The following is a 27,354-nucleotide window of genomic DNA, read 5'->3' as shown; positions in this document are numbered from 1 at the left end:
AACTCCTATCCTCCCTATTATCTCGACTCACAGCTTGTCCTTCCCAGATAATCAGGTACAGCAAATCATTACACATTCTTTTCTGTTTTCTCCATGTTCACATATCCATGTACTTTTCACATAAGCACATTTACACACATTTATATATAGTATCTATTTCTAAACATAAAGATAGTATATTTAAAGTGGAATCATTTACAAAAATAGGGCATTATATGTGCTTCGATTTGTTTCACCTTCTCAGTCTCATAATACGACATCAAAATCTTTTCATATCAATGGACAGAGCTTGAATGCATTACTTATGAACCTTGCATAATCTTCCACGGTGTGTGTGTGTGATTGTATCCTAATGTATTCAACAATCCCCCAGTTGGATATTTACTTCTTTCCAGTATTCTGATCTGAATGTTGCCGAAAATATAAACAACCTTGTTCTGCATCTTTGAAAACTATTAGTGCTTTTATTTTAATATAATAAAGTCCCAAGAATTTGACTGTTGGGTTAAAGTCTATAAAATAACTCCAGGCTAACCAAGGAAGGAGGGGAGTTGTTGGTGAGAGAATAGGACTGAGAATTTGAAAGGCAGATAAATAGTCTTGATGATTATATTAAAGAAATTAATCAAGCCTACCATGGAAGGAATTAGACCCTGAGAAAATCAGGTTACCACTGAATTTTTGAAAGGTTATTCTGAGGCTCTGAGGTTCAATGGTTATTCTGGTGATGGAATGGGATGGGATAGGGCAGTGGAGGAGAGAGGGAGACTGGATGAGATTAGACTAACTAGGACATATCTACCTGCAATCATCTCCAAGCAAGAATATGATAGTTGGCTACATAAAAGAGCAACTCAAACCTATTTGAGACATATTTAGGTTATAAAATCAATAGGAATCAGGATTGGAAATTTGGTGGGAGGTAAAGTAAGTGTCAAGGATGACTCTTAGGTTTCTAAGTGGATGTACTAAAGAGTAACCAGGTTCGGGAGACAAGACCATGAGTTCAGTTCTGGATTTCTGGGTTTTAAAGAGTCTTTGTGACATTCTGAGAGAAAGTGTCAAGTAGAAAGCTGGTGCTCAGAGATTTCTTGGATACATATAAACAAGGTGGTAATTGAACCTGAGAAATCAATTTCTACCAGGCTGATGTGACAAGGGTCTCTAAAGTGACTCTAGGAATAAACTACTTTTTATGTCCCAAAAGCCTGAAATCATCAGAGGTAGAGAAAATGAGGGGAAAGGAAAGGAGAAAAGACATGACTGCTTTCCACGTTCTGTTTTATATTAGGAATGGTGGAAAATGATGAAAAGAAGATACAGTTACTATCATCATCTGGCCAAGTCTGACTATTTAGGCATTCGAGAAAGTATTTTAAAGGGGGGTGGGGGGCACTTTCTTACTCCTTTCAATTTTTTCATAAATATAAATTTAGTGGCTTCATTTTTAAAATCTTGCTTGCTTGTAGTATAATATGAAGGCTTGTGACTTATTTATTTATTTACTTATTTATTTATGACAGAGTCTCTCTCTATCACCCAGGCTGGAGTGCAGTGGCACGATCTCAGCTCACTGCACCCTCCGCCTCCCGGGTTCGAGCAATCCTCGTGCTTCAGCCTCCTGAGTAGCTGGGATTATAAGTGTGCACCTCCATGCCCAGCTAATTTTTGTATTTTTAGTACAGCCTGGGTTTCACCATGTTTCCCAGGCTGGTCTCAAACTCCTGACCTCAGGTAATCTCCCCACCTTGGCCTCCCAAAGTGCTGGGATTACAGGCGTGAGCCACCGCACCTGGCCGCTTGTTTTTTATTTTTGTTTGTATTCATCCATCTCTTATATTTAACATGATCTCTTTTTTTTTCAACAGCCTTAATAATTCTAAGATGGCAGATTAGTAAACTATGGCCAGGAGTGTCCTTTATTGTCTCTGAACAGGGTAAGAGTGGTTTTGTGATACTACTAATACCTCTTTGTTCTAAGGCTACTCAGCTGATGATCAGTGTATGAAAAAGCCAATAGCAAAGTCAGACGACACCAGGCCGTGGGGTGGAAAGCTTTTCTGTATTATCTTCTGTTGTGGGTTACGGATTTTCCAGCGTGAATGAAGGACACTCTATCAGAGATCACTGATGACTGTGATGTGCATTTTAATTACATAGATTATATTGTTTGTTGATCAACAAATGACGAAGATATCACATTCTAATCCATATTACATATTATGGATTTTAAAAATATTTATGATTCATACTTTCACCCAAGTTAGTGAGAAACACCAATATATTCAAATTATATATATATATACACACACATATATATATACACACACATATATATACACACATATATATACACACACACACATATATATATATATACACACACACATATATATACACACACACATTAAACTGGAAACAACTTTGCTTTTGGTGTATGCTCTTAACTAGAGAATCCATCTTAATGGTCCTTGTGAATATAATAATTCTCGGTGCATACGGATAAATCATTGAATAAAATGGTAGCTTGGTATAAAGCTAGAAGCATAGCATCCAGACAAAGATATTTGTCTGAGACATGTTTACTCTCATCTCTCTGGAAATAAACCACTTTTAGGAGGTCAAGATAATGTTTAGTCCTATTTTCACATTGCTGCACCTGCAAAAAATCTAATTCAATCAAATGCACATAGATTTTTCAAAGGGATTCAGTTTCTCAACCGTGTTCTTAGAGTCCTTGGGAAATTTCAGCGTGACCAATCCTTCTTTAATGTGGGGGACCCATCTGAGGACGATCACAGCTGCCAATGGCCTAGCCATAAACTTGAAGCTACCCAGCCAGATACTAGGTCACATTCCCTTCAACATCCCCCAAAATAAATTCGCTGTGGCCCAAACCCGAAATAATGCACAATTATTAAAATGACCACTTTGGGAAGTAATGAAATGTACCTCAGAGTAGCATTTTTCTAAGTGTTTTTAGCAGAGAATCCATAACTTGTTCAGTCAAAAATGGGCTTCTTGGTTAAATATATACTGGAAATGCTTTACTTAATACAGTTAACGGGTATTTTTAAATAGCAATATTTCTTTTTTATTAGTATTATACTTTAACTTCTAGGGTACATGTGCACAACGTGCAGGTTTGATACATATGTATACATGTGCCATGTTGGTTTGCTGCGCCCATTAACTCATCATTTACATTAGGTATTTCTCCTAATGCTATCCCTCCCCCAGTCCCCCACCCCCTGACAGGCCCTGGTGTGTGATGTTCCCCACCCTGTGTCCAAGTGATCTCATTGTTCAATTCCCACCATGAGTGAGAACATGAGGTGTTTAGTTTTCTGTCCTTGTGATAGTTTGCTGAGAATGATGGTTTCCAGCTTCATCCATGTCCCTGCAAAGGACATGAACTCATCCTTTTTTATAGCTGCATAGTATTCCGTGGTGTATATGTGCCACATTTTCTTAATCCAGTCTATCACTGATGGACATCTGAGTTGGTTCCAAGTCTTTGCTATTGTGAATAGTGCCACAATAAACATACATGTGCATGTGTCTTTATAGTAGCATGATTTGTATAATCCTTTGGGTATATATCCAGTAATGGGAATGCTGGGTCAAATGGTATTTCTAGTTCTAGATCCTTGAGGAATTGCCACACCGTCTTCCACAATGGTTGAACTAATTTACACTCCCACCAACTGTGTAAAAGCATTCCTTTTAATAGCAGGATTTCTTAGAGCCTTTGACATGATCTGCGTGGAAACCACCCACATTTCCCTCTAGGAGATGACTATTGTGTGTAGGCTTTCCCTGAACTTAATTAAGATCATGCAACTTTTTTTTTCTTCAAAGAATACCTATTAACATCTAAATGAACATGAGTGAACTACAAAAAAAGCAGTTTTAAAAACTTCTTTAGATGAACCACGTAGATTCTGTAAATGAGAAATACACTTGTACAGTCTAAAGGCATCTAGTTTGTCAGTGAAGCCTCAGTCCTGCCCCAGGCCCTGGGCAGCTTGGGCTGCCTTAGAACCCAGACAGTACATGCAGTGGAGAAGCCCAAATGCCTGATGTTTGCATTCCTGAATTAAGAAGTGGAAGATGAAAGATGTAGCATGGGAACACTCCCAGAGCTATTTAGAATAGATTATATACACCTCTACCAAAATGTGGTTTTAATATTTATTATTTTTCTCTTGCCCTTATTTCCAATAACCTAATTTGATAAGCAGGATTTTTGACAGGACTTAAGATAAATGCAGATACAACGCTAATAATATCAGAGTATTTATCTGCATAAAAGTTTAAATGGAAGCATTCTGTGCATTCATTAGAAGAATCATAGATTATCACAGTTGTCTTGCTGTGCTCTCATGGAAGATATGAAGTGTTAGTAATTTAAGATTCAATAAAATATTATAAATGCCTGAAATTAAATCTAATTCAATGCATTAAATCAAGAAGTTTCTGCTGTGGCATTTGAGGTCATTTCAGTTTAACAAATATTGCCAGACACTTTAACAATCACTGGGGATAAAGAAATGACAAAGTCTAGTGAATTATCTGTATAAGCTTCCAGTTTTACTGGTGAGGTGGACACAGAAGAATGTTCAACACAACATGGGGTTAAGAGGAATGGCTGAAGTACTGCATGTACTTTAATAGACCTGGAACATGACAGGAAGGGAGGGCAAGTCAGGAGACTTGGAATGAGATTGATATGTGACAAGGGTGATATCGCTACAAAGAGAACTTTACACCATGCTATAGGGCTTGTATTTTTTCAGACAGATACAAAGAAGGCCAAGCTACAGGCAAAAAAGATCAATTTGGAGACAATTGCTGTGGTCCAGCCAATGCATGATAAAGGCCAGATTTCTTAAGTTGATCAGATATTCATTGGGGAATCATATATGAATCAAGACTTCAACTCTAGGGATACAGTGGTGAGCACAACCAACAGTCTCTTGTCTTTGGGCATCTGCAAATCAATATAAAATATAGACAATAAATAATTGCATTCACGCAAAATGCTGTAAAAGAGAAGTTACAGTGTTGCCAGAGTACATTACAAAGTTACCCAACCTTTTCTACAGAGGAAAGTTTCCCATAGGTAGTGGTATCTATTCGCAACACAGAAATGAGGAGTAGCATTAACATTAGCTAGATAAAGGTGCTTGGGAGGATGGCCAGGGGAGAGCCTATTTCATTCAAAACACCAACAAGAGTCATGAGAGAAGACCGAATGCTAAAGGAACCAAGAGAACTCCAGCATAGCTAGAGCAAGGGAGTATTACGAGTGGTGCCAGACAAAGGTAAAGTGGTGGTGAAGGCCAGAATGTGCAAAGTACTAAAGGTCAGTATAAAGGCTTTTAAATTTCATTCTAAGGTGAATAAAAACCATTGGAAGATTTCAAGCATAATATATTTTATCTTTTAAAAATAGTATTCTGACTTCTGTGTAGAGAGTAGACTAGGGAGGTTAAAGTGGCCATGAAAAAGTGAGTTAACCTATTGGAGTGTCAGCAGTGTAGCTGCATGCCCAGCTGGTAATACCCAATGTCTAGCAGTGCCTAGGACACTGCAAACACTCAATATACATTACTTGAATATTCAAATGAATGTTTGAGATTATCCTCTTACTTAAATGTATCAGACTCATAAATTTTTTAAATAACAAAAATAGTTTTTCAGGATCTGAAAGTTGAGCATCCGTGGGGAAAACAAACAAAACCTTTGATATATGAGAACTTTTTTTATCTGAAGGACCTTGTAGTGTTAAAGACAAAATGTTTCTAAAAACATGTTTAATATGTCATAGTGAATGACAAATTAAATGACACATTATTCCTCTGAGTCTCCAAAGGCTCAGAAAGAGTATGCCAACAGAAAGAACAAACCCACACATAGAAATTACTTCCTGGCATATACTGGTTTTCTATTTGCATGAGTCAATTTTCAAAAGTATACATTGTAATTTTTTTATAACAGCTTTATTGTTATATAGTTCCCAGAACATAAAATTCGCCCTTTTGAAATCCACAATTCAGTGAATTTTGTTATATTCACAGAGTAGTGCAACCATCAACATTATCTAATTTTACAATATTTTTGTCACCCCCTCCAAAAAAACCCATATTGCCTTAGCAGTAACTCCCCAGTCCCCTGTACCTCTTAGCCCCTGGCAACTATTAATCTACTTTCTATCTCCATGAATTTGCTGTCCTGGACATTTCATATAAACAGAATCTTATAATATGTGGTCTTTTGAGACTGACTTCTTTCACAAAACGTGTTAAAGTAATTAATTAGGAGGCCATTAGACTGAGGTGGCATCAGCTTTCTGGACTCCGACATATACATACGGAAACCCAACTCAGAGTACACAGTCATATCCCAGGGGAAAAACAAAAACAAAAACAAAAACAAAAAATGTAAACTTAACCAATCAGAAATAGCCAAGGAATCTCTATCTAGGACTTTAAGACTATGTCCTCCCTTTATCAATCAAATATTGCCTTTGTCTTGTTTCCGTGAATACCTTATAAACGCTTTTCCCTCACACACCTTCTGTGAGGTCCCAATCGCTTGAGGTCTGGCACTCACCAATTCAATAACTCCTGTCTGCTCAGCTACATACTTTAAAATTTTAATATGCCTAAGTTTATTTATCAAGGTCCAATAATATTGTGGCATGTAACAGTACTTCGTTCCTTTTTATTACCAAAAAATATTCCATTATATGTATATAGAACATTTTATTTGTCCATTCATCAGTTGATAGACATTTAGATTGTTTACAGTTTTTGACTATTAGGAATATGCTGTGATGATCATCTATGTATTTTTTTGTGTGGATATATATATATTATGTTATCTTGGGAATATACCTTGGCATGAAATCAGCTGGGTCAAATGCTAGCTCTCAATTTAACTTTTTGAGGAACTGCCAAAGTGTTTTCCAAAGTGACTGCAGCATTTTACATTCCCTCCAGCAATGTTTGCATGCTCAGTTTTTTCCACAGCCTCACAAACACTTTGCTACTATTTATCTTTGTTTTTATTATTATTTTTTTTTTTTGAGACAGGGCCTCGCTCTGTCACCTAAGCTGGAGTGCAGTGGCGCGATCATGGCTCACTGCAGCCTGGATGTCCCAGGCTTATGTGATCCTCACACATAAGTTTCCTGAGCAGCTGGGACCACAGGTGTGCCAACATGCCTACCTAATCCTTATTTTTTTTGTAGAGATGGTGTCTCGCTATGTTGCTCAGGCTGGTCTTGACCTCCCAGGCTTAAGCAATCCTCCCACCTTGGCCTCCCAAAGCACTGGGATTACAGGCTGAGCTATCATGTCCAGCTTGTTTATCTTTTTTAATATAGCCAACCTACTCAGGGTGAAGCGGCATCTCACTGTCTCAGTGTGCTTTTGATTTATATGCCACTAATGACTAACAATGTTAAACATCTTTTCACTTGCTTATCACTCATTTGTACAGCCTTCTTTGGAGAATGTGTATGTCCATCTTCTGCTGGGTTAATTTTTAATTGATGAGTTGTAAGAGTTGTCTAATTGTATTAATTAGTGCCTGAATATAAACATTAACTTAGACCATGTCATATATTGACAGTAATGTCTTATTCCTGATTTTAAAGCAAATGTATCCAGTAATTCCACTGTGCCCTTGGAATTATATAATAAGCCTATAGTTTTTTCCAGTTTTCTATTTCTATTATGTTTCATCTTCAATTTTTATATTTATTTCTATGATGTTTTTATCTTAATTTATTGTTACATGTATATTGTTGCTATTTGGCACATTCCTAACTACTCGATATTCACTATGGATTGCATTCTTTATTGTTACAAAGTATATATTTTCATTTCTTGTTTTTCATTTTCTTTTTTGTTTTTGCCCTTTATTCATCCTGTAGGAACATCTTCTTCAAATCTCAGTTCCCACATTTGCAGCATATTACATCTGCTCAATTATCTTATGATTTAATGATTTCTCCCCTACTTGGGGAGCAGTTAAATGAATTCAAGTTTCTAACACTTCCCAACAAAAAAGTACCATCCATCATAAGCAACCTATTTTCTTGAGGTCTTTTATTTCTCAGTGTGTTAGGTCAAAGTATAATTTCCAAAAAAAAATTAAAAATATGACTCTAAAAAATATGTAATGAGCAGTTGTGAAATATTTTTTGCTTAATTTCTTAATGAGGGAATAAACAGCACAATCAAGCTGCTTGAAAGGTGAATACCAGAGATTAGCATTATACTCCTTACAAGAAGAAGCACTGCAATATTAATGTCAGATTTACAAGATGATTGACACTTTTCAGATAAAACAATAACTTTTTGGTTTGTTTTCTCAATCAGGCAAATATCACTTATAACTCTATGGAGCAAAAATTATTTGCTACTTATCAATCTTCTGTAAATTAAATCTAACTTTACAGATCTTAGTATGGTCCATAAAGTGATGAAATAGTAAGTAAAAAAAAAAAAAAATTACATGTAGCTAGGGCCAGGTGCGGTGGCTCATGCCTGTAATCCCAACACTTTGGGAGGCCAAGATGGGCGGATCATGAGGTCAGGAGATCAAGACCATCCTGGCCAACATGGTGAAAATCTGTCTCTACTAAAAACACAAAAATTAGCTGTGCATGGTGGCGCACACCTATAATCCCAGCTACCAGGGAAGTTGAGGCAGGAGAATCGCTTGAACTCAGGAGGCGGAGGTTGCAATGAGCCGAGATCATGCCACTGCACTCCAACCTGGGCGACAAGAGCAAAACTCCATCTCAAAAAAAAAAAAAAGAAAAGAAAGAAAAAAAAAAGAAAAAAGTTACATGTAACTAGAGATGGCTCAAGGAGCTCATCTTAAATAATTGGAGGAGTATAAGTAATATTTTTCATTCTTTTCAGGTTTTGGGTAATTTTTCTTAACAGTTACTACTTTATTATTGGAAATTATAACTACCTGTCATTTGGAAATATGGGGGGGGGGGTTGTTTTTAGAGTCCTTCTCCGCCCAAGTAAGAGAATAAAGGTTTCCTATTCTTAGACCAAAACCTGAAGGTAACATTGAAACACACAAATCCTTCCCCCTCAACGATGATATCCAGCATCAAACATCTACTGCTGATCTGATGAAATGAGTTTGGATCACCTCTAAATCAGACTATCCATATTGTGCCTCCACTGTACAGACAAATGTCACTGAAGAGTTTAGTACACATCCTAATACTGACTCTACCAAAACCTACCATGCTTTCTATTGACATTTTCCTTGGGTAATCTTTCACCAAAAAGTGCCTCATCTGCTTATTACACAGAGAGTAGCTGAAAATAGAATAAGGAGAATAGCAGGCCCAAATTTTTGAAAGTGGGAGGTACTACCTGTCTCAAAAGATAGGTGCTAAAGAGTTAGATGTTAGCAGCCAGCCTTTCTGATTCACGAAGTCAGAATCATAAATGTGAACAGTCAGAAGGGGAAAAATGTGAGTGGAACAAAATATCCCACAGTTAGACTACACATTCCTGAAATGTGAAGACTTTGAAAATTCCTATTATTTCTTCCTTAGTTGTTAAAAATGAAAACAGAGAAGGGAGTATAAACCTTCTCCATCCTCACACCTCTTACACCACCCTTCCCATGCACAGCTGAAACCAGCCAGACACAAGACCAAGAAGGGAACTGACAGCTGAAGTCTTCTCTGATCATCCCTAGATAGATTAGGTCTCCAAGGTCAAATAATGCAAAGTTTTATTAAAGAGAAAGAGGATCAGTGGCCAATGTTGTAGACTTGCATTCCTCCACTGTAGAACTTCTCAACTGTTGACCAAGAATGATCACAGGTGTGGAAAGAGATTTTCCTTCTTATTTACTGAGTCAATTAGGAAGGGGTTAGGGTAGCCAGAGGCCCTGGCTATCCACTCTGGCCTACAGAGCTTAGTCCTTACTCCGAGGATCATGTAATATGACTATCGACTTTGTGGTCAAGACATGGAGAAAGTTGAGAGGCACTGTTTTTCTTGTCCCATCTTGAGTGAGGTTGTCCTTGGTTTTCAAGTCCTGAGAAGTTTTAGGCAGGAGGCTCACAATGGTACTCTGTGGTTTTCTGTGGCCATGGAGTTCTGGCAATTTGAGGTGACTCATCAGAGGCTTCAGAAGTCATGGAAGGTCCAATGACTGCCATGATGCTGTATGTAATACTGATCCTGGGGGCCCCATGACCAGCAGAGGCAGCAATGCCGTGGGAGCTTAGCCCAGACCCAGATCCCCTAGGAATGCTCTGTGGTGGGGGGTGGGTCATGCCTTCTATAGTCATATAAAAACTGAAAGTGAAGGGGTAGAAAAGGATATTCATTCCACGCAAATGGAAACCAAAAGAGTATAGAGGTGGTACTTAGATGAAATAGACTTTATGTCAAAACTGTAAAAAGAGACAAAGAAGGGCATTACATAATGACAAAAGGATCAGTTTTAAAATGTTGCATAAGAATTGCAAATATGTATGCACCCAACATTGACACACCTAGATAAAAAGGTACATATTAATAGATACAAGCCAGAAATGGACTGCAATACAATAGTATTGCAAAGAGTAGAGGACTTCAATACTCTACTTTCAACAATGGCTAGATCAACCAGAAAGAAAATCAATAACGAAACATTAAATTTGAACTACACTTGAGACCAAATGGACCTTAAAGAAATATACAGATAATTCTATACAAAGGATCATAAGAGAATAAAATGAATAAGTATATGCAAACAAATCAGATAACCTAGAAGAAATGGAAAAATGCCTAGAAACATACAAACTACCAAGACTGAATCATGAAGAAATAGAGAATCTGAATAGACCAATAAGGATTAAGGAAATTGAATGAAACATTTTAAAATAATTCCCCATTATATAAAATCCCAGATGAATGGCTCCACAGTTGAATTTCACCAAACGTTTAAAGGAACTAGCACCAATCCTTCTCAAGCTCTTTAAAAAGTCAAAGAGGAAGATATACTGCCAAATTCATTTTATAAGGCCAGCATTACCCTGATACAAAAGCCAGATAAGGACACTAAAAGAAAATAAAAGTACATATCATTATCCCTTATGAACACAGATTCAAAAATCTTCAACAAAATGCTGGCAAACCATACTCAACAGCAGTGACATTTATCCCTGGGATGCAAGGATGATTCACCATATACAAAGACATAAACATGATATACCACTTTAACAGAATGAATGACAAAAATAATATGATCTCAATAAACACACACAAAAAAGCATTTGATACAATTCAATATTCTTTCATGACAAAAACTCTCAACAAATAAGTTATAGGAGGAATTTATCTCAATACAATAAGGGCCATATATCACAATCCCACAGCTAACATTATACTCAATAGTGAAAAGTTGAAACCTTTCCCTCTAAGATCAGGAAGAGGACAAGAGTGTCCACTCTTGACACTTCTATTCAACATAGTACTTGAATTTCTTGCCAGAGCAATTAGGCAAGAAAACTCAATAAAAGGCATCCAAATAAAAAGGGAAACAGTTAAATTGCCTCTTTTCAGATAACATGATCTTATTTACAGAAAACCCTAAATACTCCAAGAAAAAGTAATAAATAATAAACAAATTTGGTAAACAAATAATAAACAAACTTTATTAAATGACCAACAGGTATATTTTTAAATGCTTAATATCACTAATCAAAATAAACATAAAATCAGTACCACTTCCATACACTAACAGCAAGCTATCAGAAAAAGAAATCAAGAAAACAATCCCATTCACAACCGCTACCAAAAAATCACTTAGAAAATAAGTTTAACAAAGGAAGTTGAAGATATGTACACTGAAAACTATAAAAATTGATGAAAAATTGAAGAAGATGAACATAAGTAGAATGATGTCCATGTTCTTGAATTAGAAGAGTTAATATTATTAAAATGTCCAGTACCTAAAGCCATCTATAGATTCAGTGCAATCTCTATCAAAGTACCAACGAAATTTTTCACAGAAATAGAGAAAAAAATCCTAAAATTTGTATGGAACCACAAAAGACTACAAATAGTAAAGCAATATTGTGCAATAAGAATAAGGCATCACACTGCCTGACTTCAAAATATACTACAAAGTTATAATAAACAAAATATCACGGTACAAATATAAAGACAGACGTGCAGACCACTGGAACAGAATGAAGATCCCAGAAATAAATTTATGCATCTCTAGTTAATTGATTTTGGACTAACATAAGACCTGAAACTGTAAAAGTACTAGTAGAAAACATAGGAAAAATATGTTCTTGACATTAGTCTTAGCAAGATTTTTTGGATATGACCCCACAAGTACAGGCCACAAGAGCAAAAATAGACAAATGAGATTTCTTCAAGCTAAAATGCTTTGCATATCCAAGGAAACAATCAACAGAGTGAAGATACAACCTGTGGAATAAGGGAAAATATTTGCAAGCCATCATCTGATAAGGGCTTCATAGCCAAAATACGTAAGGAACTCAAACACTCAATAACAATAAAACAAATAACCTTAACCACAGCAGAGGGCCTGAATTTAGACATTTCTCCAAGGAAAACATACAAATGGCCAAGAGGTGTATGTTTAAATGTTTAATATCATGAATCAACAGAGAAATGCAAACTAAAACCACAATGAGATATTATTTCAAATCTGTTAGAATGGATATTACCAAAAAGACAAAAGAATAACAAGTGTTCTGAGGATGTGGAGAAAGGGGGAAACTTGTATGCTATTGGCAGGAATGTTACTTTGTACAGGTGTTATGAAGAAAAGTGCAGTGGTTCCTCAAAAAATTAAAAATAGAACTACCATATGCTACAGCAATTATCCTTTTGGGTATACATCGAAAAGATATGAAATCAGTATGTGGAAGAGATGTCTGAACTCCCATGTTTATTGCAGCAGTATTCACAATAGTCAAGATACAGAATCAATCTAAGTGTCCATCAACAGATGACTAGATAAAGCAGATGTGAGATATATACATATGATTCTGCACAGCCAATGAAACAATCAACATAATGTAGAGAGAACCTATGGAATAAGAGAATACACACACATACACACACACAAACACACACACACAGTGGAATATTATTAAGCCTTAAAAAGAAAGAAATTCTGTCATTTGCAGCAACATGCACGAATCTAGAAGGAATTATGCTAAGTGAAATAAGTCAGGCAGAGAAAGACAAATGTTGTATGAATCTCATTTTTATGTAGAATCTAAAAAAGTCAAACTCAAAGGAGCAAAGACAATGGTGTTTGCCAGGGCTGAGGCTGAGGACATGTTTGTCAAAAAGTAAGAAGTTTCAATTAGACAGAAAGAATGAGTTCTGGAGATCTATTGTACAGCATTGTGACTATAGTTAATAACAATGTATTATACACTTGAACTTTCTCAGAGAGTAGATTTTAAACATTCTCACTAAAAAAATGTGTACACGAGGTGAAGGATATCTTAATTAGCTTGATTTTAATTATTTCACATATATCAAAATATCATGTTGTACACCATAAATACATATAATTTTTGACAATTAAAAGGTAGTTAAATGAAAAATAAATTAAATTGTGGAAAGACATACACATGGGTTTATGCAGTATCAATTTAGAGAGCATTTACCCCACAAAAGTAGCAGGATTGTCAAAGCAGCTGAAAGCATCTGTGATGCACCTAAAGACCTATTCACATAAAATTCAATCAGAAATTATTTCAGAAAAATTCAAAAGAATCACTAGGCATTATTAAAAATTTCTTATTCCCAGGAGACAAACAGCTCATAATATTGGGATAAGAGATTGTTTGCTCAAAGAAACCTCAATAACTTAACAAAAGCAAATGCACATTTGACACATAATTTGAGGAAGAATGTAAGGGTTCTTTTCCCTTTTACATTTAGAATTAAATGGGAGTGAGTAACCTGGAAAGAAGAAGATGTCAAGAAAAGTGACAGAATAATAGCCTTCAAATACTTAAAGGCAAAGATGGCCAAGACTTAGTTCCTATCTTCACAACATTACATTCTAGTATACCATGGGTGACTATTATACATATAATCCTTCACCATAAGGATAAACTTTCCAGCAACTTGAGATGTCCACAAACGTGATGGACCACTCTTCTAGGAGGCCTCTACTCAGATTCTGCCTTATAGAAATTCAGACCTTCACAAGGTATTTAATATTTTTACCTCTCTCAGGAAATTATGTAAAAATAAATAACTGTGATTATCAGTCTTTATTCTCAAGTAACTCACACCACAATATTTAACAGAAAGATAAAATCACAAAATAATCATGCAACACTTTCAAAGTTCTATGAACTGTTTACACAAAAAGTATTCAAACTTGTTACCTGCCCCTAAAGAATTTTGGACTTGCCTCATATGAGGTTCATGAGTCTTCATTAGCCCTCACCACTGCTAATCGCCTCAGGAGAGGTTCCACCCACCACTATCACCACTCCACTAGCACAGCCCACACATGCAGGGGTCAAATCTCCAAAATAAGAAGGATTCAGATCTAATCAGGCATGTGAAGAAAATTCCTACCAGCAGAGGCTGAAATATCACAGAACTACCTCAACAGAGTATCAAATTTATGATATCTAAACAGAAAATCCATGCACAATAAAATTACCCTTTGACTTGCCTCTAATCAGAAAACATCTCATTCCATATCTGAAAAAAACAAAATTATCTTCATATTAAAAATAGAAACAATTAATTGTCACTACACACTTAATATGGCCACATCTGGAGTAAGAAGTTCCTTAACACTATATAGTGACCAGAAGTCGGTGGGTGAGAACCTTTAGAAAAGATCTCTACATAGAACTGTGAGTTAGAATAGATCACCCTCCTGTGGTCTAATGAATCTTCCTTTTCTGCTTTATTAGCTTACAGTGTTTTCTATAAATCAAAGTCAGCCCACTTTCATTGGATTCTTTCAGAGCTGACTTTCACACCAGGAGCTTATATTTTCGCCTCTCAATTGTTACAAATTTAATTCTTATGCCTTTTCTTTTTCTTTGTCAATTCCCAGTCTTATTCCTCAGAAGAGCCATGTACTAAATCATAAGTTCAATATCAACCCACCACATACGTTAAACAAAAATTAAGCAAAGGTAAAAATAATATCTTTCAACACTACTAACAGTTACTGTAGAATGTACTGCATTTAGATATCTAAAATTAAAATATCTAAAATTGCAATGGTATTTTGAATGAAATTTTGTCCAACCACCCATGGGCTTCATCTATGAGGTAGCTTATATACAACCTTTGGTCACACCTTCCACCTTGTGGCAGCCAAGTCCAAATATGAACATGAATGAAAGCTCCCCCACCAAAACATTTTTATTTCAGAAACAATATCTTGTCAACTTTTCATATATTATGGAAACTGGAGCAACCCTAGAGATTCTACTTATTCATTCCAATCTCTTCTCTGTCCAAAGTTTATACATTCTGATCTGAGTCATGCTCAAAAGAACACACTCTACATATCCAACATTAATTTCAAAATAATTTCATCCATGTTTGAACCTCTCTAGGAACCAACTCTGGTATCATTCTATTTCACCCTAAGAATGAGATGTCCTTTCTTTAACCCAGGGGTCCTCACCCTCAGGTCTGTGGCATCACAGGAGCTGTAAAGTCACCGAAATTATATGCAATAGTTTGCATGTGCCTGTGTGTCTGCGTGCGTTACTTTCCTAGGGAAAGGGCATATTAGCCTTCTTATTATTGTGAAAGTGTCATGGCCATGAGAAGGTGATGCACTCTGCCACCTCTTCTTCATCACTCAAAAACTCCCACACTGCACTAGATTGACTGACGCTAAGCAAATGTCATGACTTTTGTCAAGTTCATCTGTGATAGTTACTGTAGAATGTACTGCATTTAGATATCTAAATTTAAAATATCTAAAATTGCTATGGCATTGTATTTTAATTAGGTTACTTTGGAGACTGAGATTTTGAGAATTCTTCCCTACGCTTTTTTGTTCTCTAGTACTTATTTTTGCAAAATCTCATATACATCCACATTTTAGGAAAATATATATCACATCATTGAATAAATTGGACAAAATTAGCACTTTGTCCTAAATAATCCAGGCTGCTACTTTAACTTTTCTTTTATTGAAGGTATAGTTTAAACGCCTAAAAACACTTAATAAATTTACTATGCTTACTGTCTACAGATTCAGATAAATGTACAGAAGAAGTGATAAGATATTAGTTTCCTTAACAGTGAATTTAAGTATGTTAGTATATATTATACAATTCACCATAAAGTCATTTTTGATAGGTTTTATTGATAAAATTATATAGTAAATCTAAAGTAATTTGAGTACAACCAGCTGAATCTCTATTAATATTGCATAGATAGAATAGCTGAAAAACTTATCTGTAAGAAAAAATAGAATGGGGCTTTTTTTGTTGAAAATTATGATTCTGACCTTGGGAGGCCAAGATGGGTGGATCATGAAGTCAGGAGCTCGAGACCAACCTGGCCAACATGGTGAAACCCCGTCTCGACTAAAGATACAAAAAATTAGCTGGGCGTGGTGACGCATGCCTGTAATTCCAGCTACTTGGGAGGCTGAGGCAGGAGAATTGCTTGAACCCGGGAGGTGGAGGATGCAGTGAGCCAAGATCGCGCCATTGCACTACAGCCTGGGTGACAGGGCGAGACTCCATCTCAAAAAAAAAAAAAAAGAAAACACCTTTTTTTTTTTTCCTAAAACTGTATAGAATCAATATTTAGCTGTGCTTCCTGGTAACATTTGTTCTGTTTAGAACATCTTGAAACAATGTTATTAAACCAGACTCTATGTTCTTATGCCTTTAATAAGTTAAAGTGTCAAATTATAGCAAGAAATAATATATTAAATGTAATTACTAAGAAATAGGATTTCAAAAAATATGAAGTATTTATTTACCAAATGAATTAATAATTTATTAACAAGAGGGTAATCTATCAATATTAAAATTTTAATATTAATCCATTAATATTAAAAATACATGAGACTTATCTAATATTTTCTAAAAATATCAATTTTTTCTCATTCATAAAGAAAATTACAAGCATTTGTTTAATTAAATGATTATTTAAAATATTTTTTGAGCTCTACACCCCTAAGAAATAAATGTTTACTTTGGGAGCATTTAAAACATCAGAGAAGGCCAGGTGTGGTGGCTCACACCTGTAATCCAAGCACTTTGGGAGGCCAAGGCGGGCAGATCACAAGGTCAGGAGTTTGAGACCAGCCTGTCCAATACAGGGAAACCCCATCTCTACTAAAACTACAAAAATTAGCTGGGCATGGTGGCGGGCACCTGTAGTCCCAGCTACTCCGGAGGCTGAGGCAGGAGAATCGTTTGAACCCGGGAGGTAGAGGTTGCAGTGAGCCGAGATCATGCCACTGCACTCCAGCCTGGTGACAGAGCAAGACTCCATTTCAAATAAAATGAAAAAAATTCAGATAAATCAGTGAATTATTTCTAAATAATATAATGTGATAGTGATAATTGGTAAAATGTAAACACTATGCACAAGACATTAAGTGTGTAAGCTCATTTTATTCTCACAAGGATACTATTATGGTATTTCATCACCCCATCTAACCAAAGAGGAAACTGAAGCAAACAGAGATAAAATAAGCAAATGCGTAAACTCAGAGCTAGTAAGAGGCAGAGACAGATGTGAAATCCAATTTAACATTAGGACTTGTGCTTTTAATTCCTACTCTTTGCTACCTCTCTTCTTCTGCTTTATTAAATCAAACTTTGTCTTAATAAAATCATAGAATTATGAAATTTAAAAAATTATCTTGTAAATTAACTTTTGTTTCTCTAAACATTAACCAAATATAAGGTACTTATGATTTTTCTCAGAAAACTAAACTTTTTTTCCAGTTGAAATTCATCCAACAGAAGTATTTTTTATATATATCAGGTATCTCCACAGATATTTTAAAGTGAAAATATGTATTTATGGAGGAGTAGACTTGGAAGTACTAGATCTCAGATTTCTTTGGGAATGTGAGAAAGTCATTATTTGCTGGCTTTCCAGTAATTTATGTTGAATTTGTTAAATTCATCGATGTGCGAACTGGTTATCAAAGTTTGATAAAGAGCTTATAAATCACTTTGAATTGGTAGAAATAAATATTAATGGGTCAATTTTCAAGGAATTTAAAATCAGTTTCTTCTTCTGTTCCCATAAGTAAAAAAGAGGACTCAGTTGTTTTATTTAGAAAAGAATCCATAATTTATCAGTAATAATTTATGTTTCTCAAAATAGTCATAGGACTATTATATAAAATCAGACTATTTATTTAAAAAAAAGAGCACTCTCTTTGAAAATACAGCAGGAACCCAAACTCCCTCTCCCTCTCTCTTTCCCTCTCTCTTTCCCTCTCCCTCTCCCTCTCCCCATGGTCTCCCTCTCCCTCTCCCTCTCTTTCCACGGTCTCCCTCTGATGCCGAGCCGAAGCTGGACGGTACTGCTGCCATCTCAGCTCACTGCAACCTCCCTGCCTGATTCTCCTGCCTCAGCCTGCCGAGTGCCTGCGATTGCAGGCACGCGCCGCCACGCCTGACTGGTTTTCGTATTTTTTTGGTGGAGACGGGGTTTCGCTGTGTCGGCCGGGCTGGTCTCCAGCTCCTAACCGCGAGTGATCTGCCAGCCTCGGCCTCCAGAGGTGCCGGGATTGCAGACGGAGTCTCATTAACTCGGTGCTCAATGGCGCCCATGCTGGAGTGCAGTGGCATGATCTCGGCTCGCTACAACCACCTCCCAGCCGCCTGCCTTGGCCCCCCAAAGTGCCGAGATTGCAGCCTCTGCCCGGCCACCACCTCGTCTGGGAAGTGAGGAGCGTCTCCTCCTGGCCGCCCATCGTCTGGGATGTGAGGAGCCCCTCTGCCTGGCTGCCCAGTCTGGAAAGTGAGGAGCGTCTCTGCCCGGCCACCATCCCATCTAGGAAGTGAGGAGCGCCTCTTCCCGGCCGCCATCACATCTGGGAAGTGAGGAGCGTCTCTGCCCGGCCACCCACCGTCTGAGATGAGGGGAGCACCTCTGCCCTGCCGCCCCGTCCGGGATGTGAGGAGCGTCTCTGCCCCGCCGCCCCGTCTGAGAAGTGAGGAGACCCTCTGCCTGGCAGCCGCCCCGTCTGAGAAGTGAGGAGCCCCTCCGCCCAGCAGCCACCCCCGTCTGGGAAGTGAGGAGCGTCTGCGTCCGGCAGCCACCTCCTCCGGGAGGGAGGTGGGGGGGTCAGCCCCCCGCCCGGCCAGCCGCCCCGTCCGGGAGGGAGGTGGGGGGGTCAGCCCCCCGCCCGGCCAGCCGCCCCGTCCAGGAGGGAGGTGGGGGGGTCAGCCCCCCGCCTGGCCAGCCGCCCCGTCCGGGAGGTGAGGGGCGCCTCTGCCCGGCCGCCCCTACTGGGAAGTGAGGTGCCCCTCTGCCCGGCCAGCCGCCCCGTCCAGGAGGGAGGTGGGGGGGGGGTCAGCCCCCCACCCGGCCAGCCGCCCTGTCCGGGAGGTGAGGGGCGCCTCTGCCCGGCCGCCCCTACTGGGAGGTGAGGAGCCCCTCTGCCCGGCCACCACCCCGTCTGGGAGGTGTACCCAACAGCTCATTGAGAACGGGCCATGATGACAATGGCGGTTTTGTGGAATAGAAAGGGGGGAAAGGTGGGGAAAAGATTGAGAAATCAGATGGTTGCCGTGTCTGTGTAGAAAGAGGTAGACATGGGAGACTTTTCATTTTGTTCTGTACTAAGAAAAATTCTTCTGCCTTGGGATCCTGTTGATCTGTGACCTTACCCCCAACCCTGTGCTCTCTGAAACATGTGCTGTATCCACTCAGGGTTGAATGGATTAAGGGCGGTGCAAGATGTGCTTTGTTAAACAGATGCTTGAAGGCAGCATGCTCCTTAAGAGTCATCACCACTCCCTAATCTCAAGTACCCAGGGACACAAACACTGCGGAAGGCCGCAGGGCCCTCTGCCTAGGAAAACCAGAGAACTTTGTTCACTTGTTTATCTGCTGACCTTCCCTCCACTGTTGTCCTGTGACCCTGCCAAGTCCCCCTCTGCGAGAAACACCCAAGAATGATCAATTAAAAAAAAAAAAAAAAACCCAAACTGTTCATCCCCCAAGCCCCTACTTTACCTTGCACCACTTCCCCCTCACTATCCAATTTCAAGCTACCTCAGCTGTTCATCACACTGGCCCCTTACCCTGGGGCACTCCTCCCTCCACTGCCCCCATCCCTCATTTCCATTCCCCTTCATCCTCCACACCTTATTGCAAACATCACTTCCCCAAGGAAACCTGCCCCAATCAAAAAATCTAAATTAGACCATGAGATATATTTTCTTAAAGCTCCTGTACACACTCCCCAATTCATAATCATATAGTTTTCTGATCATTTTATAGTGTCTGTTTACCTCACTACATTGTAAATTCCTTGGAGGTAAACATGATATTATTTTGCTCACTGTTGTATCCCCAGTGTTCTGCACAGTGACCAGCATGTAGTAGGTGCTCAATAAATCTTTACGGAATTGATGAATGAAAAAAAAAAAAAATAGGCTATCAGCCACCCCAGGGGCCATTTGCTAAAACACCCAATGAACATTTGTTCTTGGGGATCAGGTCCCCATGCCCTTCTCAGAAATGTGCTTGGAAACCACAGGGATGCCTGGATAATAGCCCAGAATGTGTGGAACGCAGGGCTCTGGATTTTGCTGACCAAAAATAAAATGAATAAAGTCAAAAAAAAAAAAAGAAAATACAGCAGGGAGTTTTACATGATAAAAGTTGTGTATAAAACTTCTTTAGGAAACATAAACCTGATTCTAATACTTTGAGATACTAAAGTCACCTGCTTCACCAAGGTCTGCTTAGGGCCTTCCTTAGAATAAGGAGAGAAAAGAGTAAGGTTATCAGGTACCAACTGCCTACCAGTGTCAGACTCTGACCAACATTGTCCTATTTAAGTTATTCCTCCCTTCCTTTTCACATAGGACAAACAGGCTTAAGGGTTTTAGAAGCTGACCCAGCCCACATGACTAATGGGTAGCAAACTCAGGATTTGAAAGCTTGCCTGTCTACTGCAAACTTTTATTTTAGTCTTTGAAATAGGAAACGCAGAAGATTTTCTACAGGATAGATTTTAAGGACACAAAAAGGCCCTTCAGGTTTCCAAAATACATAGGAAAAAAGGTCTTGAAAACCTATTCACTTACATACATCAGAAGGTCCTGGCCATGGGACATTAAATTACAATGACCCAAATTAATAATCAAATCTGGACTTGGTCTCTGATTTCTTGTGCTTACTTTCCCTTTTGGAGATACTCAATAAAATAATATGAGCATTTTGATCCGGCTCAGTGGCTCATGCCTATAATCCCAGCACTTTGAGAGGCCGAGGCGGGCAGGTCACGAGGTCAGGAGATCGAGACCATCCTGGCTAACATGGTGAAATCACCTCTCTACTAAAAAAAATACAAAACATTAGCTGGGCATGGTAGTGGGCGCCTGTAGTCCCAGCTACGTGGGAGGCTGAGGCGGGAGAATGGCATGAACCCGGAAAGCGGAGCTTGCAGTGAGCTGAGATCATGCCACTGCACCCCAGCCTGGGTAACAGAGTGAGACTCCGTCAAAAAAAAAAAAAAATAATAATAATAAGAGCATTTTGTTCCCTGGATCTAAGTGCTTATTTTTCAAGGAAATACTTGAAACCACAGCAGTCATTGGTACCTCCTTTTGAGATGGTTTATTGCATCCCTTCCAGAGGTTCTGGGCCATGTACAATTTTCATGAAAGGATGTGAGAAGACAAGAAGACCAGGCCATTACATCAAGTTGAGAACCTGGTTAATTGTATAGGGATACCCAGCTGAATGAAGCAGGGAGTTAAATTTCAGCCCACACATTACCCTATGGTGCTGTGCTGAATCCACCTAAAGGGGGTGTCATTTCTAATTTGCAGAAAGGAACCATAAAGGCTCACGCAGGACCTGGAAAGTCCCTGAAGGTTAGGAAGAGAAGGGGAAAACGCGTTTGGACATAAAGCTTTTCAGATTCTATCAGTCATTAATTAAAGGAATTGAATCAAAGTCTGTTTAAAAGTAATGAAATCGCTGGGCGCGGTGGCTCATGCCTGTAATTCCAGCACTTTGGGAAGCTGAGGCCGGTGGATCACCTGAGGTCAAGAGTTCGAGACCAGCCTGACCAACATAGAGAAACTCCCTCTTTACTAAAATTTTCTGCTTAAAGCTAATTGATGAGAATGCTTGTTAATTTGGTAAATCAATGCCAGCCTAAGGAGATGTCTTTTGTTGGCACTGGAGAGTATAATTTTATTTCAGGGGAAAATGTTTAGTAGAACCATCAGCATGCTATCCCATTTCACTCTGGGATATGAGAACTATTACTAAGGGAGCCAGTGAATATTTAGAAAAATGGTTCTATGTAAGGTGAGACAAATAGAAAACTCTCATATGTTTTGATTTGATGACTGTGTTTTAAAAACGTTTCAGTCTGCTAGGAATAAAATACCATGACCGTGTATATACTACATTTTAAAAAATTATCACGCCATCACTGTGACAGATTTTGGAGCATCTCTGAAGAAACTCTTTTGAACACTAAGCTATCGAGTCTTAACTTCAGGGATATATAACTGGCATTTTCCATTTTAAAGCCAAATGCTTTTGAAATTCTAACAATAACTACCCATTTTTGGAGTGCCAGGTACCATACTAAGTAGTTTGCACACATAATGCCTATATTCCCAAAAAAGAACACTTCAAATGTTGTATGTTACTATTTCCTTTTTATCACTGAGGAAATTGAGGTGCAAAGAGGCCAAAGGGACTTACCTAATTTCATTTAGCTAATTACTGGCAGGCTAAAGATTCAAATCTATGCTGTTCCTGATTTGAAACCTGAGCTCTTGCCACGTCACAGAACTCACCCTTTCAGCAGACTTCTACTTAGGAGGGAATGTGGTATTTCAGCCAATCAAAATTTTATCATAAGATATAAAAAAAAATATCTTGGATTGAATATATCAGCAGACACATTCTCCTACTATTTCCTAAAGTATATCATGGCTAATATTTGAATTACAAGAAGTCAGACTGGAAATGTGGAGTTCCTACTTACCTGTTCCAATAACTTTTGTCCATTGAGGTGAGCCTGTAACACAGCATCATTAACAAGCAAGTGAAAGTTCAGCAGCACGTGTTCAATGTCGTATGTTCCACGCATTGCATCCGAGAGTTCTTCCAACGACCGGATATATGCATGCCAGTGTGGATTAAGCTCCGCCATGTGCGCCAGGCAGCCTCGCATGACATTGAGGCAGTATCCCATACAAGGCTTAGTGAGCGTCAGGCCCTGGCAGTGCGGGCAGTATTGCATCTTCAGGAGGGCTCTGCTGCACTCTTTGGAGAAGTGCAGATAGTCTGTGGTGTTGATGACTTCAATGCCCAGATTGAGTGCCTGCAGAAAGGTGCGGCTGGGCAGCAGGGACCTCCCCATCTGTCCCATTACTCTTTTGGGAATATTACCAAATGGACTCACATCCCGGCGAGCCATCCGGATGCATTCTGAGTATTCCAGGGAACTGTCAGTCACACCAGGGTTAATGAGGTGGTTGTAGACCAGAGGAAAAAGACTGTCAAAAAATCTGTTTACAAATTCTTCAGGATTAACATCTGCACCAAATAAATACAGCCCCACATCAGTGAAGAACTCCTGAACCGAAGCAGCAGCCTCCAAGGCCATGTTCCTGTAGGTATTGCAAAAAAGTATACTGGTGTAATTTTCTGCTTGTTTGATGAGAGTTTCAAGGGTTTCTGTAACACAAGCAGAGGTAAAAGATGAGAAGGTTTAGTATTCATGCTAACACTGTCCATCTGCTCCAGACTTTAAATGACTCATCAAAACTAATCTAAGGATCTAAATTGTAATTCTCAGCCTACTCAACCAACTTCAGCTTTCCAAGGATAATGACCGGACAACAACGACCATTGCCTACAACACACAAGTTTTATAGAGACATATTTCTAGGATCACAATCTGTTTAAAAGTAATGAAATCACCGGGCGTGGTGGCTTACGCCTGCAATTCCAGCACTTTGGGAAGCCAAGGGAGGTGGATCACCTGAGGGTAAGAGTTCGAGACCATCCAGACCAACATGGGGAAACTCCCTCTCTATTAAAAATACAAAAATTACCCAGGCATGGTGGCAGATGCCTGCAATCCCAGTTACTCGGGAGGCTGAGGCAGAAGAATCATTAGAACCTGGGAGGCGGAGGTTGCAGTGAGCTGAGATTGCACCATTGCACTCCAGCCTCGGTGACAGAGTGAGACTCTGTCTCAAAATAAAAAAAAAAGTAATGAAATAAAAAATAAGTTACATGTATAGTAGTTTCTTACTTTATTCTATAGTCATTCATAACTCACTAATGATAGAAAAAAGTGTCATTGAGAAATTTAATTCATAATTTGACTTCATTATTTATAAAAGATGGTCACATTAAGTACTTAATTCACCACCTGCTATATTTTTATAATTTTTAAAATCTTTTTCTTTTCCAGAATGAAAGCTAGTAGATTACACACGGGTTGCTACAAAGGGAGGTTAGATTCCCAAAGGAAAACCAGACAATCCTTAGACCTCCTCACATGTTCTAACTAAAGAGAAAGTAAAGCACTCATTTTCAAAGTACCCATAAATTATCACATTTTGTTAAGCACTGGGAAACCCATGAGTGCTACTATTTGATGAAAATAAATTATTGTGACCACATTATTAATCATATCCTTTTTCTTATCATCTTATCTTCAAAGACTTTACTGTGGGATATTTTGTTTCTTACTTAAATAACTGATGATCTCAAGTCAATTTATCCACAAAAAGAACCAAGAATAATTTACCCATAAATTAAGGGAGAAAATCTAAAAATAGAAAGTTGGAATAATCAGCAAGTCAAAATGGTATATCAAAATGAGGCATTAAGCAACAGTAAACACCTTGGATATATTAGTAATTACATTTCATAATTAGCCTAAATAAGGATACTGGACTGTTTCAATATATAATAATAAAATATATTCAATAAAATTATCTCCTATAGTCCCAACCGTATAGTCACTTTTAATTAGGTTGTAAAAGATCACGCAATAACTTAGTAATCTAAACACTGTTTGAGTATATTACAAAAATAGGTGGAAGAAGAGTAGGAAAAAACAAAATGGAATAACAAAATGCAGAGGTGCAGAGAGAGCTATTAATGAAGCAGAACTGTGTCATGAATATGCCACAGAGTCCAAGTACAAATAAATAACAACGCAATATCATGAATTCTGATACTGATCTAATTCACACTGATTTCCAGGCTTTAGTGTGAGATATTAAGGTGCATCTACCCTGCAATCAAAGGTAACAGCTTTTAAAAGTAATTGCAATTCTGTTTCAACAGAGTACATATAAAGTGTTAGGTAGAGCTCATGTGTTACCTGTGCATCGCTAGTAACTAGTTCCTCAATAAAAATATGAAAGAATGAAAATGGGATGATAATGAGAAGGCTTCAATTGAGATTAGCAGCTCTATCATGTCAGCCAGCATTAATGCCAGGTTTCCCCAAATGGCCTGATCACCTGGGCTTCATGGGGAAAAAAAACAGATTGTCAGGTCTCTGCATTTGAAATCCTAATTCAGTAGGTTCCTCTTGGTTCAGGAATCTATATTTAACAAGCAGTCCAGGTGATTCTTTTAACCTGGCCAGTTTTTGAAACATTGCGGTTGCAAATACGTGTAAAATATTCTCTCTGCTCTTACAGAGTTGTTCAGCAAGCATTCCACTATGATAACCTGACCCCACAGCTGCAGTCTCAGCCACTACACTCTGTTTTCACAGATCCACAGGACAAAGCGTGAAAACGGAATTGAATCTTTGTGGCTTGAACTACAATAAAACTGCCAAGCCTGTATGTTTCTCCTTAAAATAGGTCATTTTTCTGAGCAGTTTGTGTGTGGCTAAGAATCGCAAAGTGGGTCACAAATAATTTTATTTACCAATAATGGTTAAATCACAATGTTTTAACATTATTTAATTTGGTAAAGATAAAATAAGGATAGATTCAAAGATACCCTATATCACAGGCATTCTTACGAGGTTTCTAAGATATGTGCTATATGTGTTCATGTGACTGACAATTGCCATATTCTTAGTGGAATAAAGGTTGAACATTGGTGAATCAGGCAATACTGATGTTCCATCAGATTTCTGCCAACTCTAAATGATGTTTACACATGCAATTTTTATAAAGGCAAGAATAAAATATTTCTTTATAAATTTCAGCCCAATTAATTTATAACATAATGATTTAGGAAAATATGGAGTTTATCTTTAAGTAGCCCTAACAGGTATGTTTTACAAAGTAATTTATATTGTAAGAGCAATGTTGAAGAGAATATATTTAATATTTAGGAGTTTCCATTCAAAATAAAAATGAATATAGCATTTCCAAATATCATTATTTCTCTTTTAAGGCCACTGTGTATTATTAGCAACAAACTAATTCTGATTACTCTTTGAGTTTGTAATTAAAAATAAATTTCTGAACAAATTATACAGTTTTTATTTGATTTTAGAGTAGTTTTTCTCTGATTCAATTTTATTCTTTAAAACAAAACAACCAAAAAGAACTTGATAATAACTTCAGGAATCAGAGTGAAATTTTAAAACTTTTCTCTAATAACACATGCATTAAAATTTTAGCTTTCATAAACTGTGTATTGACTTTACTACCCTTTGAAGGGGAAATTATATGTTATCAGATACAGTCATGTGCCTTGTAATGATGTTTTGGTGAATGACTAACTGTATATATGACGTTGGTCCCATAAGATTATAATGGAGCTGAAAAATTCCTATAACTTAGTGACATCATAGCCATCATAACATCACAGTCCAACATATTACATGTTTGTGGTGATGCTGGTATAAACAAAAATATCAGATTGCCAGTCATATAAAAGTCTAGCACATGCAAGTATGTACAGTACATAATATTTGATAATGATAATAAACAACTTTGTTACTCGGTGTTTACCATACTATGTTTTTTATTGTTATTTTAGAGTGCACTCCTTCTACTGATTTTTTTTAAGTTAACCATAAAGCCACCTAAGTGAGTTCTTCCAGAGGAAGGCATTGTTATCACAGGAGACGACATCTCCATGCCTGTTA

The 27,354-nt window shown here is 37.9% G+C and overlaps 1 protein-coding gene across 1 annotated transcript in view; it reads right to left on the bottom strand.

The window, feature by feature from the left end:
- Positions 1-27,354, bottom strand: part of GPC5 (glypican 5) — a 1,465,923-nt gene that overhangs the window by 1,149,782 nt on the left and 288,787 nt on the right. Inside the window, exon 3 of the mRNA XM_019039972.4 lies at positions 23,257-23,951. Coding sequence (XP_018895517.3) covers positions 23,257-23,951 — 695 coding nt within the window. The remainder of the gene's footprint in view (positions 1-23,256; positions 23,952-27,354) is intronic.

Source organism: Gorilla gorilla, chromosome 14 (assembly GCF_029281585.2).
Source record: "Gorilla gorilla gorilla isolate KB3781 chromosome 14, NHGRI_mGorGor1-v2.1_pri, whole genome shotgun sequence".
In the NCBI taxonomy this organism is placed as follows: Eukaryota; Metazoa; Chordata; class Mammalia; order Primates; family Hominidae; genus Gorilla; species Gorilla gorilla.
Note: the sequence above shows the minus strand (reverse complement) of the source record. Positions and strands in the feature narration are given on the sequence as shown.